The following is a 20,056-nucleotide window of genomic DNA, read 5'->3' on the forward strand; positions in this document are numbered from 1 at the left end:
TCAGGCAGTGGCAGTGCAAAAAAACTGGAATTACAAAAGTAAAGAACAAGTAAGAGCAAGATAACAAACACAATAAACTGTGGAATAGACTACCCTGTTCTCTTTATAAAACGACCTTCCCTTTATGCACACACCCTCCTGAAAATCATGTTTTATTGTTTGCAGAATGACAGGACGTGTAGGTGCCTTCCTGACCTCTTTAAGGAGGACATTCCACAAGGTATGGGCTACCACCAAGAACAAATGTATATGGGCAGTTGTTGATCCTGAAGATTTGCACCTTCAGAAGGTTTTGCTCAGATGAGCTTTGTAGCCATAGGAGATAAGCAGTGCTTTGATTTGAACCTGGTAATGGAAATGCAGCCAATAGAGAGACTGCAGAGTGGGTGAAACATGTATACTCTCCCTAGCTCCATCAGAGCTGCATTATCCTACCAACTGGAGTTTCCAGGATGACATGGGCAGATCCATGTAGAGATTATTACAATAGTCTAGTCTCAAGGTCAGCATGGTATGGATCCACATGACCAGGACCGGCAAGTCAAGGTAGGGAGCTGTCTTTCAGGCTAAATTAAAATTTTCAAAACATTTTTTTTGCCACTGCTTTAGCTCTCTTCTCCAGTAACAATGCTGGATCCAGTAAAATTCCTGGGCTCTTAACTCCATAAAATGGGGTAAGTACTATGAACTTCAAGCTGTCGACTAGCATCCCCTTTGTCTTGTCTGGCTTAAAGTTCACCTTTTTTTGTTCTTAATCATTTAACCCTGGTGAGCAGTGGGTTAAGACTTGTACTGCATCACCAGAGGATTTGGATAAAGAAACATGGAGCTGAGCGTCATAAACATATTGGTGACAACCTACCCCAAAATTACAAATAATTTTTCCCAAGGGCTTTATACCCTGCAGTACTCCACTGGAAAAATCCCACACTGATGATAACTGGTCTCCAACAGCAACCCTTTGAATCTGGTCCAGTCATAAACAACAATTTAACTCAATCAAAATCACCCCTGAAGCCTACTTCTGCCTCCAAATGCCTCAACAGAGTGGCATGATCCACTGTATCAAAGGCTGCAGGCAGGTCCAGCAGGAGCAAGAAAGAAGCAGGGCCCTTGTCAGGGCTTTTTTTCAGCAGGAATAAGGTGGAACGGAGTTCCGGAACCTCTTGAAAATGGTCACATGGGTGGTGGCCCCACCCCCTGATCTCCAGACAGAGGGGAGTTTAGATTGCCCTGTCTGGAGATCAGGGGGCGGGGCCACCACCCATGTGACCATTTTCTCCGAGGGCAACTCACTGAGTTCCACCACCTCTTTCCCCTGGCCCTTGTCTACATTTAGATGGAGATCATCAGCTAAGCCACCTGTACAATCTCTGTCCCATATTCTGGCCTGAAACCAGAATGAAACTCAAGCAGAGTAGATGAGTCATCCAGGAAGAAGTCGGTCTTCAACTGTTAAATCACCTTGACTAGAAAGGGCAGAGTAAAGACTGGGCGACAACTGGTATATAATTTTTCTGTAGCAATTTTCAAAACAGTAATGGATGGACAACCACCTTTTTGAACAGTCAACGTGCCCTGAGTGATGCACATCAAGTCTTGAAACTTGATATTTTGAGAAGGAGTCATGGGAAGGAGTACGCACTTTTGGAATTTTGAGGAGTCATAGATGCCATAATATGGCTCAAACAAGAAGTGCCTAAGCACGGACTGGAAAATATGCTATTTATAATTATATCAAAATTCAAATTACTCTCACATTTAAATACAATCTTTTATATACATACATAAAATTAGAAATACACATAGGTCTTATATACAAATTTCAACAATTCTCACATGCACAAGTGCCGATTGTCACTTTGGGGTCAGGAAGCAATTTTCCCCAGGCCAGTTTGGCGAGGGATCCTGACAGTGTTTTGCCATCTTCTGGGCATGGAGCCGGGGGGGGGGGGGGGTCACTGGGGGTGGGGGGAGGTAGTTGTCAATTTCTTGCATTGTGCAGGGGGTTGGACTAGATGACCCTGAAAGTCCCTTCCAACCCCATGATTCTATAAGGTCTTAGATACTTTTACGTAAAGACATAAACAGATCCGTATCTTGCATGAAGAAAGAAAGGACATAGGCAGCAGAACCAATATCTTGGATGAAGAAAAAAAGACAAGAATCTGGATATACTCCTATTTTGTGGTGTATTTCCTCAGTGAAACACTCTCTGCAAACCCAAAGGTGATACCTACGGAGATCCTCTGAAGCACCTCCTGCTCCAAGAGGTGAAGAAAGTCTGGACTGGTTCTTTACATTGGAGAAGTGTTTTTTATGCAGGGAAGAAGCATGTGGGCACCAGAAACACATCAGTGGGCCATAAGTCCCTGCAAAACACAAATTAAATACTCAGTTAAAATATAGAGCTATCAGACACAAAACATGGAGTGAACTGAGAGTGTTTGCCTATTAATTCAAAGCACAGATGTTTTCAAGTGTCAGAGATAACGATTAGACTTTTAAAAGCACTTATTTTCTCTTGGGGACACTGCCACATGCCCTTACCAGTGCAATCCTAAACAGAGTTATACTAGGGTTGCCAGCTCCAAGTTGGGAAATTCCTGGAGATCTGGGGGGGTGAAACCTGGAAAAACCTGGAGAAAGTGGGGTTTGGGGAGGAAAAAGACCTTGGCATGGCATAGTTCCATAGAGTCCACCCTCCAAAGCAGCCATTTTCTCCAGGTGAACTGATCTCTGTGGCCTGGAGACCAGCTGTAATTCCGGGAGATCTCCAGCCACTACCTGGAGGCTGGCAACACTAAGTTATAGCTTTCGAAATTCACTTTAACTTTGTTTAGGACTTTACATCTCTGTGTTGGGAGGAGGGATGACATTTCTTTTCAAGGAATGACACTTTACAACCCCAGGGTCTTATTTCTTAGAGGGAAAAAAAGTATGTGCTCAGAGCATTTCCCCCCCTTAAAAAGAACAAAAAAGACTTATCTTCCCTTTCTGGACGGAGAGCACTCAGCTGACACTCAACGATACTTTTGCCCAGGGCTTTTTTTCTGGGAAAAGAGGTGGTGGAACTCAATGGGTTGCCCTCAGAGAAAATGGTCACATGGCTGGTGGCCCCGCCCCCTGGTCTCCAGACAGAGGGGAGTTGAGATGGCCCTCCAGCTCAGCCTCAGCACAGAGGGCAATCTAAGCTCCCCTCTGTCTGGAGACCAGGGGGCGGGGCCACCAGCCATGTGACCATTTTCAAGCGGTTCCGGAACTCCGTTCCACTGCGTTCCAGCTGAAAAAGAAGCCCTGCTTTTGCCCTTCTTTTTTGAAGGGGAGAGATTTCCTGTTTGGAAGATGCACCATACTTCTTCAGGTGCTCTTAGGTCTTTTTTGGTTGGAAGAGGCACTCTTTATATGCTTAGAGGAATTATGCCATCAGGTCTTTTTAAAAGGATTCCTTTTTCTTGGAGAAGCACTCTACACATGCCCAGGACACCTTATTTAAAAAACAAACGTACCTTGATTTCCTTTTTGGCTAAAAGCACTGTCCAGTTACTCAAGGCCACGTTGCCCTCAATGAAATGCAAAACAGAACTTTTCAACTGAGGTGTATGGATGGATAAGTAAGGGTGGTGTGATGTATTATTATTATTATTATTATTATTATTATTATTATTAACAACAACAACAACAACAACAAAATTTCTAACTCGCCCTTCCCTCAAGTGGGTTCAGGGCGAGGTACAACAGTTATAAAAATATAATAAAATATTTAAAAAATTCATAAAACAACAGTTCATCATAAAGTCAACAAACAGATAATAATGGTTGTTGTGGGTTTTCCGGGCTGTATTGCCGTGGTCTTGGCATTGTGACACTGAGAGATCTCTGTCTTTTGGTGCTACACCTCTGAAGATGCCAGCCACAGCTGCTGGCGAAACGTCAGGAACTACAATGCCAAGACCACGGCAATACAGCCCGGAAAACCCACAACAACCATCGTTCTCCGGCCGTGAAAGCCTTCGACAATACATCAAACAGATAATAACCGTCCCAAGATGGGGGTCAATTCCAGATGCAGACTGGAAAGATCCAGTATTCCATATCCACTCATGAAAATCCCCGGTGTGCCACAATGCTCACCTGAGCGGCCTTAGTAGGGTTGCCAGCTCCAAGTTGGGAAATTCCTGGAGATCTGGGGGGTGAAACCTGGAGAAACCTGGCGAAAGTGGGGCTTGGGGAGGGAAAAGACCTTGGCATGGCATAATTCCATAAAGTCCACTCCCCAAAGTAGCCATTTTCTCCAGGTGAACTGATCTCTGTGGCCTGGAGACCAGTTGTAATTCCGGGAGATCTCCAGCCACTACCTGAAGGTTAGCAACCCTAGGCCTTAGTCTAGTCACTTCACCTCAGCCTGGCCTCCTTTAGGTCATTATGAGAAGTTGAACTCTCTCAGCTAGGTTTGTCAACTCCAGGTTAGGAAACGCCTAGAAATTTGAAGGTGGGAGTGCAGGGATTGGCAAGCAGTATAATGCCATAGACTTTCCCCTCCTGGGCAGCTTCCCCCCCCCCCAAACTTTTCTCTGCAGTGCAGAGATCAATTGTACCTCCAGACCTCCAGGCCCCACCTGGAGGTTGGGAACTATACTCCCAGCACAACCAACCTCACTGGGCTGTTGTGTGGACAACATCATTCTAACATCATTGTCTAATGTCAATCCTAGAATTGCTTATGCTCTGTTTTAGCATTTCTTCAACTATGTGTCGGATTTTTACTCCTGTTACATCTTTGTAAACTTGCGTTTATTTCCCCTAGGCATTGTTTGTGGAACCGTCCTTGATATTGACTGTACTAATCTCACACGATGTAATCCGCCTTGAGTCTTAGTGAGGTGGACTATAAATGACATTAATAACAACCAGAGGAGTTAGCCGTGTTAGTCTGTAGTAGCAAAATCGAAAGGAGTCCAGTAGCACCTTTAAGACCAACCAACTTTACTGTAGCATAAGCTTTCGAGAACCACAGCACTCTGAGTCAGATGCGCATCTGACAAAGAGAACTGTGGTTCTCGAAAGCTTATGCTACAGTAAAGTTGGTTGGTGCTACTGGACTCTTTTCGATTAATAACAACATCTCTGTCAAATCACTGAACCTCAAAGGGTGGCTGTGAGGGAAAAACGGGGGGCAGAACTCTGTCAGCACAATCACAAGGCTGTTGCGAGAACAAAATGAACGAGCGGGTATCCTTCCCTGAAGGAAGGAGAGAAAAATTGGTGGGGTGAGGAATTCTGCATATTCTCGCTCCACTTTTGCCCTTGGGGCTCTTTGAAGAGATTTTTCTGGGGGCCGGCAGGGGTCACTCTGCACAAGCTCAGACACCCCCAGCTTGTACAAGCCCTCGTTTGCAAAACAAGTCCAAGACAAGGCTCCTTTTGAAGCGTGAGGAGCTGTAGGAAGGGGAAAGCGCCGGTGGGCGAGGCCGAGGGGCTGGCGGCCCGTCCTCGCTTCCTCTCCGTCCCTCCCGCCAGGGCCCTCCGCGGCACCCCGGGGGCTCCCTCCGCCCCGCTCCAGCCTCTCCTCGCTGCGTCAGCCCACGGAGGGGCGGAACTCGGGCAGCCTCGGCGGCTGGGCGGAGCGACGAGGAGCCGGAGGAGGAGGAGGCCGAGGCCGCCGCCGCCGCCGCAGCACTAGGCCCAGCAGGCCTGAGGAGGCGCGCTGAGGCGAGCCCGGGAGCGGGGCGGCGAGGCGCGGGCGGGGGCGGCGCGGCGGGCGGGCCGCGAGGCGGGCGGCTCCGCGGGTCTCCCTCGAGCCCTCTCGGCGCACGCAAGATGGCGGCCGTGGAGCTGGAGTGGGTGCCCGAGACGCTCTACAACACCGCCATCTCGGCCGTGGTCGACAGCTACGGCCGGGCGCGCCGCAGGGACATCCGCTCCTTGCCCGAGAACATCCAATTCGACGTGTATTACAAGGTGAGGAGGAGGCCCGGCCCGGCCCAGGGTGGCGCCCGGGAAGGGAGCGGGAAGCCCCGCGGCTGGGGGCAGGAGGGCCCCTCAAGAGCCCGGCGGGACCTCCTGCGGCCCCCCAGTTGAGAGGGGGCGCCGCGGCTGGATCCTGCAGCCCAGCGAGCGCCTTCGGCCCCTTCCCAAATGCACACGCTCTTGCGGCACCGCCTGGAGGGTTTCCCCCCCGTAGACCCCGTCTGTTATTTTTGTTATCAGTACACACATTCAGGAAAAATATTTCCTCCTTTGCACCCTATTTTTATTGTTATTAGTGTTATTGCTACTATTACTATTACACACATTTTGGAAAAAAAAATTCCTCCTTTGCACCCTGGTTGGATTATTATTAGTATTCGTATTATTACCACCACCACCATCCATTCTGGAAAAAATATTTCCTCCTTTGCACCCTGTTTTTATTACTATTACTGTTATTACTATTACTACTATTACACACATTCTGGAATTTTTTTTCCTCCTTTGCTCCCTGGGTTGTTTTTTTTTTATTATTATTATCATCATTATCACCACCATCCATCCATCCATTCTAGAAAAATATTTCCTTTGCACCCTGTTTTTTAATCATCATCATTATGCACACATTCTGGAAAAAAAAATCCTCCTTTGCTACTGTATGTGTAAAAATTTCCTTTCCCCTAGAACCTTGTTTTGCATATTATATTCCCCCCCCCACACACTCCCCTTTCTCAAGGTGAAAGACCCCAGCAAATTTAACTTTTCCTTAAAAAAAATCTCACCCCAAATTCCTTGTCCTTTTTCTATAGACCCTTAGTTTTAGAATTTGCACCTTGTAATATGTTCTGTCTTCTCTCCCGGTTCCCTCTCTGGCATAATCCCCCCCCCCCCACATACACACAGACTGTGGAAATTGCCACTGAACATTGCTTTCCCCTTTTTGGTCTACTGTGAATGCTCCCCCACTGAATATGAACCACCCTCCTTTCTTTATGCCTCCCAGCTGTAAAATTTGCTCCTTGGAATCTTTTCTCCTATAGCTTTTTCATGAGGGTATCCCATCCAATTGTGAGAGATCTGTTCCCCCCTTAAATATATTCTGTACCCCCATTCTTCCCTGGCCCTGCTCCTGACAACTTCCTCGATCCCCTTTGCTTCCTTACTCTAGGTTTTGCACCCTCAGAATTTATTTTAACCCTTATGTATTCTCCTGGGCATGCAAAAAAAATATTCCCTTGCACTCCTCCCTTTGTGCACACAGCCCATTAATCGCAGAACTTGTTCCCTCCAAATCTGTTTAGTTTTGTCTTTGCATCACAGATACCCGAAGATTTATTTTTTAAGTTACAAAAGTAGGATAAAGGGATATTGGGGTTTGAGCAAGGGATTAAAACCCAGATAGGAACCCTAAGTGTCCTGTTACCTTTCCCATCTTCCCACTGCCCTGCAGAGCTGGCAAATTTGTCATATTCAAAATTATATACATTTCGCATGTTAGTCTATGTGTGCTGTCAGAGTGCAGAAAGCTTTACAGTTGTGATCTTGGGGCATACTATGCATGAAGATGATACGGGGTTATTGTCCAGTGGAATCGAGACACTCTTACAAATTAGGGAGTGTTTCTTCTTCCTTAGGCTATTGCAGGGGCTATGTTGATGGCTTGTTTACCTTAAGACATTCACTTAACACTGAAAAATACAGCTTTTTAAAAAAAACTACTGCCTCAGTTCATTTTATTGCTGCATCTGCTTTTTGCTATCTGGTTAAATGTTCAGGGTGAGCCTTTGAAACCTTCAGAACTGTCAACTTTGCAGATCTCAGTGCGCGTCTGACTCGTCTTGATGTTTTTCCTAGAGAATAGCTATTTGTGTTTTATAGGTTGCTGCGAGTTATAGATGACAGTTTTCGTTCTCAGACATGAACCTTATGGTTTGTTATACTGCATTTCAGTCATTCACATAGTGCTGTGGTGTTTATTCAGTCTTCCTCTTTAAAAATAGTGGATATAAGAGATTCTTTTAAGGGTGGCAAAATATCATCAGCCCCCACTTACGGTCTAGAGAGGTGGCAGTATGTGTCCCCCCCCTTTTTTTTTTGAGAAGACAGTGACTTATTTTTATTAACCTTGAAATGCTTGTGTGAATGTATACATTTTTTGTATGGCTGCTTGAAAGGATTTCTCAGATAGGAGGGACTCTCCTCTTGCATTTATATGAAACACTGATCTTGTCCAGAAGGGCAATGTAATGTGATCCATTGAAGTAACTTCTAAATGCCCTCTGTAAGGGACAAACGAGAGATATTTTAAATAACAGTGTTTTGCCAATGAGTAGGAAAATACCAAGTTTGGGTTCAGAAGATGTAGCCTCCTCACGCTTGACAAGAATCCTTTTAAGCATCTAGTGCAGTCTCTATGAAAGTGGTACATTTTCCAGAAATGCACTAAAGATTAAAGTCATTGTTAGTTGGGGTAGCACTGCATTATTTAGAAATGGGAAGGTGAACTTGATTAGGAGGAGGTTGGAATTTATGCTGTCTGAGGAACAGCAGAGAGGAAATTTCCCCTATGCTAGCTGAAAGCTGCAAATAATACCTTGTTTTCTTGGTTTGTTGAGGTGAGGAAAGTGAAACGTGCGCACATTTTGCATGTTTTAATAGTTATTGCGAATGCTAAATAAGCGTTTTGAGGACTTCCGTTGCTTAAATTATAATTTTAATACAAGACTGGATGAATGAACCAGCCTGATGGGAGTGGTTAGAGTGTTGGGACTACTGTCTGGGAGAGCCAGGTTTGAAACTCCACTGTGCCATGGAAGCTTGCTGAGTGACCTTGAGCCATTCATTCACTCTCAGCTTAACTTACTTCATAAAGTTGTTATGAGGAGAAAATGCAGGAGGGGAGACTGACGCTTTGGATCCCCATTGGGGAGCAAAACAAAGTATAAATATATCTAAATAAACCTCCTGCTGGATGCCCTTCTTGTTGTCTTCCATTAATTACTTGCATTAGAGGCATATATCCTCTTTTCATGATCACCGTGTGCTTAAATCTAGCGCTGGTGTCATCCTGGAGAGAGTTCCAGGAGATCTGATCCTTGCTCTTACTGTAGCAGTGTCCTTGAGCAAGCACCATTGTTAATGGGGATAATAAACACTGAAGTAACCATCAGTTTCTTTGCCATGTTCATGGCTTGCTACCAAGATTTTCTGTGTGAGCAATTAAACGCTTTTCTTAGACCTTACTGGCTGCTGAAGTGGATTACTATTGCAAATTCTGTTACTGCAGTGCTAAAAACTAGTACACCAGTGTAAAAGTTTATGATTTGGGGCCTTATTGTGTGGTTTCACAAAAGCTAGGTATTGGTGGGAAAATGTCTAGATAATGACGACAAATAATATTTACTTAATTTATTTGCTTTTGAGAAAAGGAACTCCTCTTTACATTTGCTGAAACTTCCTTCCCCCAAGCACCTATTTCAAAATTCCTGGCTTTTTTCTAAATTCTTCAAAATGAAAGTGCAATATTCTGGCCAAAGTAGGCCTGGACACTGTTATAACACTTGTATCCTGCATTTTACTCTCATAGAGTTTCAAGTCAGTTTGCATGTATTGCTACAACCACATCCGTGTATAAAACTTACCATTAAAACCAAAATTCCATCTAATACCTTATTTCAGCCCAAAGTTCTTCTAAATTGTTTTATAAAGGACATCAGTGAATCTGGGAGACAGTTTGTTACATGAGGGCCACTATAGGGAGCACCTGTGAACAGGCTGTGGTGAGTCTCATACCTTTGGGTGGCTGTAGAGCCAGTAGAAGTAGCTGAGAAGAATACAGTTGGCACTCAGGTTCCTACAGACAGCAATGTGGGTTCCAGGCAAGATAAGGTAAATTGAGCTCCGAAACCATTTGCAAGCCAGTGCAGATGTTCAAGAATTTCCCTCTAAAACATGCTTTTTTGTTTTAAAATTATCTGTGATAGTTATACTGGATCCAGCACTACTACTAGAAAAACAAGTTAAGGCAGTGACAAAAAAATGCTTTTTACAACTCACTCTTGCCTGGAAGATGGCCTCTTATCTTGACACGGCTGACCCCTGGCCACCTGGATCCATGCTATGGTAACATCAAGGCTTGACTATTGTAATGCATTATACATAGGTCTCTCATCTAAGCTAACTAGGAGGCTCCAGTTAGTGCAAAATGCTGCAGCTCGACTGTTATCAGGAGCAAGCAGGAGCATCACTCCCATCCTACAATCACTCCTTGGCTACCTGTTAGTTAGTTCAAGGTATTCATGCTCAGTTCAAGGTATTGGTTATTACATACAAAGCTCTTCATGTCCTTGGTTTGGCATACCTGCGGGACCACCTCCCTCCTTATGTTCCTCTATGGCAGCTTCGCTTATCTGAACAGGGGTTCCTTCAGGTGCCAGGGTGCACATGGGCAAAATCAACAGCAGACTTTCTCTGTGGTGGCCCCTACCCTGTGGAACCACCTACCTGAGGAGGTCAGGAGAGCCCCCACTCTCCTGGCTTTCCGCGAACGATGCAAAACTGAATTATTCAAAAAGGCTTTTTACTTGAATGGGAGGGGTGTATTGTAGGGATGGGTCTCAGATGCTTTGCTAATGAGTTAGGTACCATAGACTTCACCACTATGTTGCCTTACATATTATCTGTTGCTTTAAATATGTACTCCTATGTACTACCTGTGCTTTATTTTGCCTTATGTCAGTCCGAGAAGTGATTATGTTCCGTTCCAGTATTTTCTTCTACTTTGTATTGGATTCTTGCTAATGCTATGTCTTTTTAAACTTTTATCTATTTACCCTATGGCATCGTTTATGGGAATGTCCTTGAACTGTATGGAAATGTACTTGATATACTGTATGGCAATGTACTTGATACTAAGCTCGTACTGTGTAATCTGCCTTGAGTCTCAGAGAGAAAGGTGGACTATAAATGGCATACATACATACATACATACATACATACATACATACATACATACATACATACATACATACATACATACATACATACATACATACATACATACATACATAAAATAGTCTTTCCCTAGTATTCATGTCGTGATGGCTGCTTCATGGTCCTTTGTAGATGGAAAAATATGATTAAAAAAAATCGAGTTCCTGAATTACGTACAAGACCGTAGTGTTACCCAGCTTGTGTGTTTGAGGCAGAGTGTGCCACAATTCAAATAAACTGAATTTTAAGATGACCCGGCATTTGGGATACTTTCAGCCATGGATTATGTAAATCACAATAGCATGCAGTACAAATGTTCAAATTAACTGTGACTTTTTGGTTTATGATATATTTCTAATAATATCACTCAGTTATCTGCACTGTACTGAAACAAACCTCTGAGAAAGAAGAATCAAATCCTAGCCTGTGATGTTTTGGTGGATTAAGATTACTTTTGTAGAGACTACTGGACAAAATGATTAACTCTATTTAAGAACAGGTTGCAGTCTTCCAAATGCTGATCTTGTGCAAGTTTCGCTAAAGTTTATTGAGCATGCTGCTTTGATATGCTTGCTTGGTTGCTTCCCCAGTCTGCTTTAGTACTAATACTTTATTTTCATTTATTTGTTTTTTAAATACTTGATGTGTACAGTATCCTGTGGTAGAGACCCTGCTACTGGTATGTTGTGCTGCTTTACCACAAGAATGTATATGAAGCACTTTGAATGTTGGGTATTGAGTCTTTTTTCCCAAAGGGTGTGGAGACTAGACTTCAGTGTTTGGAGATACCTGGGTTCAGATAAAGCCGGTAAGGTAATCTTTGTTCACATGAAGTGTACTGACCAAATTTGGTATGGTGGTCTAAAAAAACTCTGGGAAGAGGGGAGCTCCAGTGAGTTTGACTAGCGTTGAAACCTTTCCCAAAACGTTTCCCATTTTGTGCAAACTGGGATAAAAATGATGTATTGTCGAAGGCTTTCACGGCCGGAGAACGATGGTTGTAGGGGGTTTTCCGGGCTGTATTGCCGTGGTCTTGGCATTGTAGTTCCTGACGTTTCGCCAGCAGCTGTGGCTGGCATCTTCAGAGGTGTAGCACCAAAAGACTTTGGTGCTACACCTCTGAAGATGTCAGCCACAGCTGCTGGCGAAACGTCAGGAACTACAATGCCAAGATCACGGCAATACAGCCCGGAAAACCCTCAACAACCATGGGATAAAAATGGTTCCAACATGGCTGGAGTATACACTGCAAAAAAAAAAAAAAAAGATTGGGATGCATGAAACACTACAGAGCTACTTACCCAATTAAGGTTGAAGATAGAGGATTGATTCCCCACTTTCCTGGGCCCATTGAACTTGTACTGTCTGTTTGACATCTGTCCCTACCTGTGTTCAGATATAGCATAAAATCAAGATTAGTTTTTTAACAATAATTTGTGAAACTAAGACATGGCTTGCTATCATCCAAATTCTGGTTTGCCTTTAGAAATTCTAGTTTGGTCATCTTAGAGAGGCCCAGCTAGTATCCCAGCCTGCCTTGCAGCGAAGGCAATGCCAGGGAGCAAGCCAGGATGCCTACATTCATATGCCATGTGAAACCATAGTTAAGACTGATAAATCATCCTCAGACCATGGCTTCTTAACCTAGTATGACATACCGTTTCCAAGCATACTGGTGTGGCCTGCTTTCAGATGACCTTGGTCTCGATGTGTAAGTTTTCTGTGTTATGTTTAAAATGTTTTTGAGAAGAATGCATTGTTAACCAAATGTGTGCTTCCAAGCATTCTCACAGACTCACCTGTGGGAGTCTATGAGGCTTTGTGGTTTTTAACAATGCAGAAGCACATCATAAGAACATAAGAAATGCCGTGCTGGATCAAACCAAAGGCCCATCCAGTCCAATATTCTGTTCACACAGTAGCCAATCGGATGCCTCTGGACCACCCAAAAGCAGGATGGCTGCAAACAGCTTCTTCCCTCCTGTGCTCCCCAGCAACTAACATAAAGAGGCATTGGGCCACTGGCACTGGAGGGGAGTAGATACCCATCATGACTAGTAATCACTGATAGGCCAGTCCTCCACAAATTTGCCCATTCCCCTTTTAAAGCTTTCCAAGTTGGTGGCCTTCACCATATCCTGCAGCAGCGAGTTCCACAGTTTAACTATGTGCTGTATGAAGTACTTCCTTTTGTCTGTCCTGAATCACACACCCCTTAGCTTCAGCGGATGACTCCAGGTTCTAGTATTAGAGGGAGGAAGAAAAGCACGACAATTTTATCTTTACCTATCAAGAGTGTTGACCCTCTTGACTCTTTTGAAGTCAAATATGACCTTGTTGGAGTTTCCTGGCACTTTTTCACATACACATACATTAAATTTGATGCTGTTGTGGTCTGTGTTGCCAGTCAGCTCAACTGCATCTTGCACTGGGTCCTGGGCAGTACCACTGAGAAAAGTCTAGGTGGCCTCGCTCTGGTTATTTCTGTTACCAGCTTTCTAGGGCACAGTTATTGAGAGTATCAAGACATTTTACCTTTTCGGCATGACTAGAACATTCCATTCAATCTGAGGGTAGTTAAAGTTGCCCATTATTACAACTCCCCGTCCTTTGGATTCCTTCCTGACTTCATTGTCCATCTCAAGGTCCCCCTGAGCATTTTGGTCAGGGAACTGATAGCATGTCCCCAGTATTAAATTACTTTTGGGGGCCTAGTATTGTCACTCGCAGTAATTCTGTGGAGAAGTCCACCCTTTTTAAGGTTTCTAGCTAGTTGCGACTTCCTTAACAATACCCTCCCCAGAATGCCCTTCCCTGTCTTTCCTGTAGAGTTCGTTTCCAGGTATGACTGTATCTTACCGGTCCTCTCGCTTCCATGAGGTTTCAACACTCCAGCTAGCCCATTTTGACTTGAGGCTTCCGGCATTAGCATGGAAACACCTCCACGCAGCGTCTCTGCCTCTAGACATCTCTGCTATATACCTTTTCCACTCAAGCCCTTTGGCTTCTTTGATAGGCCATCATGCTGTTTATCCTCACTTTCTACATCCATTCCCATCCGCATTTGGGCAATCAGAAGCATTTTCCCCTTCATCCCTTTGGATGAATCTGCCCGAACTAGATCCTGCGCGGCTCCTATCAGTGTCTCCCCCCTCCCCCCCGGTTCAGTTTAAGACTGCTGTGCCACCTTTTTAATGCTGTGCACAGGCAGTGTGGTCCCATCCTGGTTCAAGTGGAGCATATCCCTTTTATACCGGCCCAGCTTGTGCCCAAATGTTCCCCATTGATTAACAAATATGAAGCTGTCCTCATCCATGTATTGAGACCTCCCAACTGTTCCTGTCTAGCTGGTCCTGTGATGGAAACAGGTAGCAGTTCAGAGAAACCTACACTGGAGGTCCTGGCTTTTATACTGCAATCCTAAGCAGAGTTACTCCCGTCTAAGCCCATTGAGATCAGTGAGCTTAGACTGTAAGTCTCTTACCTAGCAACCTAAATTTCTTCCAGGGACTTGCAACTACACTTCCCTATGTCATTGGTGCCAGCATGCGCCACGACCAGTCACTCCTTCCCAGCACTATCTGCCAGTCTATCTAAACAATGGGTGATGTCCACAACCTTCACACCAGGCGGGCAGTTCACCATATGGGCCACATGCCTGTTACAAACCCTACTGTCTACATGTCTAATGATTTGCTCTCTCGCTATGACAAGCCCCCTGTCTGCTTGGAGGCATATCCTCAGGACAAGAGGGTATCTGTTCATCCGCCAAGGAAGGGGTCTCTTCTGAGGCATCATGTCCCCTTTGAGCAACACTCTCCTCCCAGGCTCTCATTATCTATAACTGGTGGGGCGCTGTCATCCTGGAATGACACTGTCACATTCTTGAAAGCCTCGTACACCTCCCTCTCTGCTTGCTCCTTGACAGTCAGGAGCTCCTTGCACCAAGGACACACTCACAACTACTGCCCACCAGTCAGTCGTACCTGTGTGTCACTGTATGCAGTACATTGGATAGCCCCCAGACTGCTGCTGGCCAGACATCCTAAATACTGTGGCTTAAATAAATTTTACTTTTTAGACTGTGTGCCACAGTCTCCAACAGATAAAAATGTGTGCCCCACATGTCGTAGGGATTCGGGAGGAAGTATGGCCGAATCCCTACGACGCCCCAGTAGAACCTCCAAGTGAGGATGGAACGAGCATGATAGCGACAGACCCCCCCCCCCCGAGACTGATTCCGAGCAGTGGTGTGCAGTATGGGGGAAAATGAATGAACTGAAAAGGGACCTGGCGCAAGTGGTGAGAGGACTACGAGACATGATGCGCCAGATGTCCATGACGGGAGTGCCACAGGACCTGGGGACCAGACAGAGATGGACTCGGGGGGGATCTACGAGGTGGACCACCCAGGCCCAGGCACCCTCCTTCCCCCATACCGTCACAGAAAGGTCCGGTTGGGCCCAAGAGGGGGAACGGTAGCCCCACTACTGCCAGGAGCACCAGCGAGGCCAGTAGGACTTCCCCTGCATCTCTAGCCACCAGGCCTGGCCATCCTGCCGCCTGGAGGCATTCCGATGGGAGCAACACTACATCCCATGCCGCCAGTTCAACCTCTCCCCGTGTGGCTGCCACCAGGGATACCAGTAACCCCAAGAGGCCCAGTTATCTCACCACCTGGAGGGGTGCTGATGGGAGTACTGCTACAACCCAGGCCACCGGTTCAACCTCTCCCTGCTTTGCCGCCAGTAGGGATGCCAGCCGCACAAGGAGGGGTCCCTCACATGATAGTGCCCCAGAATGGCTTGTGGAAATTAGAGGCCCGTTTTGATGGCGACCCAGAAGAACTAGGATATTTTATCGTACAAGCGATGGAATTTTTCCGAGAGTGGGGCCACACCTTCCCGAACAATCCCAGCCGGGTAAGCCACCTGGGATCCCAGCTGGATGGTTCGGCAGCTGAGTGGTATGTCATCCTATATGAGGCCGCGGACCCAGAGCTTCAAAGCCTAAAAGTGTTCGTACAAGCATTGAGGGTCCAGTTTGAAGATCTGTTGGAAGGAGAACGGGTCCGGACACAACTGAAGCAGATACAGCGAGGGAAAATCGCCATGTCTGTGAATACATGGCAGAATTCAGACAGTATGCCATGAAAGCATGTGACTGGTCAGAAGGAGTCAAAATCAAATTTTTCCAAGCCAGCCTGAACCCAGACTTGGTGGCTAAAAAAAAACTCCCTGGAACCGGGGAGGAAAGAGAAGAAGACCTTTGACCTACGTTCCCTGGACACAAAGTGAGCTACTTGCATGAGGATTATGTCTACAATGTGGAGGAGTTGGCCATTTCGCCGTCGAATGCCCGGGGAGCAGGAGGGGGCAGATGGAGGGGAGCCGCTCAGAAAGTCCCGCTGCTTTTGTACAAAACTATGTTTAGAAACAATAAGTTTATATATATGTATATAGTTCATTATTTACTCGCGGTTATTTTTCAACTTTGTATATTGGGTTTGAAACATTAATAAAATTTAAAATTCAAAAAAAGGGGGGGGGAAAGGAAAAAAGAAAGTCCGGCTGCCCTAAAAGCCACCAAGCCATGGGAAAAAGCCTCTACAAAGTGGCAGCCGGCCTCAACACGATAGAAGGGTCGAGTGAGGAACCCTCAGAAGAAGAAACTCCCAGCCAGCAGGCAGGAAACATCAGTGACCTGTTGTGAGGAGGCCCCGGCGACAGGTCTTGCAGGAGCCACTATCGCCTGAGGTGAGACCGAAAGGGGCCTTACTTTACATGCCAGTGACTATAGTTAACCCCCAGCTGGGGACCCACATTACAGTGCGAGCCTTAAATGACTCTGGATGATCTCGGGATTTAATTGCCCCAGCTCTAGTCACAGGGTTGGGGCTGAACGTGTGTAAATTAAACCATCCTATTGCATTTGAGCAGATGGACGGGTCCCGAATGAAAGGAGCCCCGGCTAATGTAGAAACGGAGATGGTCCCACTGGGAATAGGGGACCATTGGGAAGCCAGAACTTTTGTAGTAACTGGCGCCACCAAGTTCCCATTGGTGTTGGGAGTACAGTGGTTATGGGACCACGACCCATATGTGAAGTGGAAAACTGGAGAACTATGGTTTGCGGGGGTGGGGGGGATTGTCGAAGTCTTGTATGGAACCCAGAATGGGGACTCCATTCACCCCCCTCCCCAGAGACTGCTCTACTAACTCAGGAATAGATTGAGCAAATTCCCCCTGAATACCAGGACTTGAGCCATGAGTTTGGCGAGGAGGAAGCTGACGACAACCCCCCCCCCCCAATAGGGCTACTGACTGTGCCATAGAGCTAATCCCAGGTCAAAAACTGCCAAAGGGAAAACTTTACTCAATGAGCCCAGGGGAGCATGAGGAATTGCGTAAATTCATTGACAAAAATTTGGCCCAAGGATACATCCGCCCGGCTAACTTGTACTGAATGGATCTCTAATAACTTCAGCTGGAACACCTGTGTGTTAACTGTGGAGAACTTGGGGATCTAACTGCCAGGGACTGACACCCAGTTTGTGACACGTTTTCCTAAACTATTGATTTGTGTTATTTTCAGAGGAATTATAATGGCTCTGCTTGCATAATACTTTAGTGGTTTGTCCTGCCATCTTCATGTCTGTTTCTTCATGAATCCTTCTGGGAGGCAGCCTCCATATAACAGAGTATGTATAGCCGTGTATCCTGTCTTATGTGCCAATTATGTGTCGTTATATCAGCAAAACTAGGCCACCCACAGACAAGGCAAAGGTTTCTGCACACTTGAAACTCTCTAGATCTGCAGAAAAATATGATATTGTAAATTAATAAAAATAAACTTTAAAAAAACCCGTTCCCCAGTATGACTGAGCATGCTCATTGTCTTGGAAGGCTACTTCTACATGGGATTTTTGATACCTTTGCCTATCTGGGGAGCTTCCACATGATGTCACGCTCACAACTTGTGTGGCCTCATGGCCTCCCTGTTTCAGTCTGATTAAAGAATAACCTCATTTGAGCTGATTTAAACACGGAACTGCAGGGTGGCTATGGGCAGAGCTGCCATGTGAAAACTCTGCCTGCAGCCAATATGGTGAAATGGTGGTGCTTAGCTTTGCATTTGGCACTTTATGATGCCCCCCCCCCCCAAGCGGTTGCATTTATTTATTGCTTTGTAAGGTATGTGCAGGTGTGATGGAGCAAAATGAGGGGAGTGGCATCAGGAGCGATGTCGGGATGTGGAGTGTGTAGACACAGTTGGGGTGTCTTTTCATGTCCCCATGTGGAAACAGCCGAAATATTGAGAGCGGTTGAGTCAGTTGATGGATAGAGAGGAGAGAAGGTCCTTAAGATCATAAAGAATCCTAGAGGGGGAGATTTCAGGTGGGTATCCAAATATTTGCCCCTTTCCAGTGATTCCTTGTGATCTCCTAGTTTGGGTGAGAAATTGGGGGGTGGGGGGGAGGCTGTTGCCTTGATGCTCTGCTGATGACTGAGTAGAAGCATCTAATTAGCCTTTGCTGGAAACAGAATGTGGGTGGAGAGGGGGGACTCTCGGTCTGGTCTAGTTCATATGTTTGGGCCTTCCACTTAATCTACAGCCAGCTAAATCCATTTCCTCTCCGGTACGTATGATCTGTCTTCTCCAAAGACAACAGACAAAGGTAAAATGTATTTTCCAGATATGACTAAGAGGTTATGATGGAATTTTTTTTTAAAAAAGGAAGGATTACAGTTTGAACATGAATTATCTCTGAGAACTCACCCCCCCCTCCCCAGCAACCCTGTGTTGAGGAAGAAATTGGGGGAGGGAAACCAGCCTGAGAGGGGATTTCATTTTGTTGTTGTTTTCCTCCAAAAATAGCAACACAGAGTTATGATTAAACTCTCTAATCCTGTAATGAAGTCTGTGGGCGGTCTTTGCTATAGATTTTTCATGCTGTGGAGCTACAATAAAAAAACCTTTCGACAAGCCTAATATTCTTAACACTGATGGGTTTTTTACTTGTTATTTCTGTCCCTGCTCTTTCTCCAAGGAATTCTGAACAACATCCATGGCAGGACAGATTTCCAGGCAGTTTCCCACCTGCTGCTCGAATGCATGCATATGAATTTTCTTCTGAATTTTAGTCATTTGCACAGTGTCTGAAATTCAGTGAGGAGCCACAGCACGGAATAGCGCTGATGATGTCTACATGTCCGAGTTCTCACATAGGGTATTTATTTGTGCCAATGCAAGACTGGGTTTCCCTCCACGTATGCCGTCTAGCAAAAGGGGGCTTCAGCTTACATTTGTATACAAGTTACAGTTATGTCCAGTAATTTTTTTCCTTGTATGTCTTATATTCAGGGTCTTCATCCGTTTGAGTCAGCCCCTTTCACAGCCAGCCCCTTGAGCTGCTATATCTCCTCCCCCTTCTTCTTATCAGTAATATGCAGCCGATAATACCGGCCTGGTTTACAGGACTGTTGTAAAGGGCTGCTGATATATACAAAGCATTTAAGCTCTTCAAAATGAATACTACGATTGATCTGTTATCTGATAGCGCCGCAGTACTTCTGCATTATTTTAATATAGGTCAATGGTTGTGTTCTTGCCCTTCATTTTCATCTCGGAAGAAACAATCTAAAAAATCTGACCTACTTCTGAGGGATCCTTTTTAAAGTGTGGTTAGCAAGATGTGGGCTGGCCTAGATTTTGCCTGGCAAGTGTAACTGGATGAAGCTGAGCCTGCGTGGTTTCTGCTGTGCGGCTAAACAAATGGATTTCTCACAGTAATGCAGGGTTGGCGTTGTGCTGTTTCTGCTAAAAGCTAGAGGACATCAGGACATGAGAATTGCCTTGTCGGATGAAACCGAAGGTCCACCTAGCTCAGCGTTCTGTTTCCAACAGTGGCAAGCCAGGTGCCCTCGTAGAGCCCACAAGCAAGGCGTAAAGGCAGGCTTTATCTGAACATGAGTGCTATTTAGCTAACATCAGCTGTGATACAAGAATAGCTGTACTTAAGATTAGGATTTAATACAACTTTCAAAATGTGTTCGATAGGTTTCAGCAGTAAAATCAGAGCTTTCCCTGCAGG

The 20,056-nt window shown here is 45.5% G+C and overlaps 1 protein-coding gene across 1 annotated transcript in view; it reads left to right on the forward strand.

Moving 5' to 3' along the window:
* The first annotated feature begins 5,682 nt into the window (after positions 1-5,682).
* The window catches only part of APPBP2 (amyloid beta precursor protein binding protein 2), a 57,746-nt gene continuing 43,372 nt past the window's right edge, over positions 5,683-20,056 (forward strand). Inside the window, exon 1 of the mRNA XM_055001374.1 lies at positions 5,683-5,961. Coding sequence (XP_054857349.1) covers positions 5,821-5,961 — 141 coding nt within the window. The 5' untranslated portion in view covers positions 5,683-5,820. The remainder of the gene's footprint in view (positions 5,962-20,056) is intronic.

The sequence above is a fragment of the Eublepharis macularius genome, chromosome 17 (genome assembly GCF_028583425.1).
Source record: "Eublepharis macularius isolate TG4126 chromosome 17, MPM_Emac_v1.0, whole genome shotgun sequence".
In the NCBI taxonomy this organism is placed as follows: Eukaryota; Metazoa; Chordata; class Lepidosauria; order Squamata; family Eublepharidae; genus Eublepharis; species Eublepharis macularius.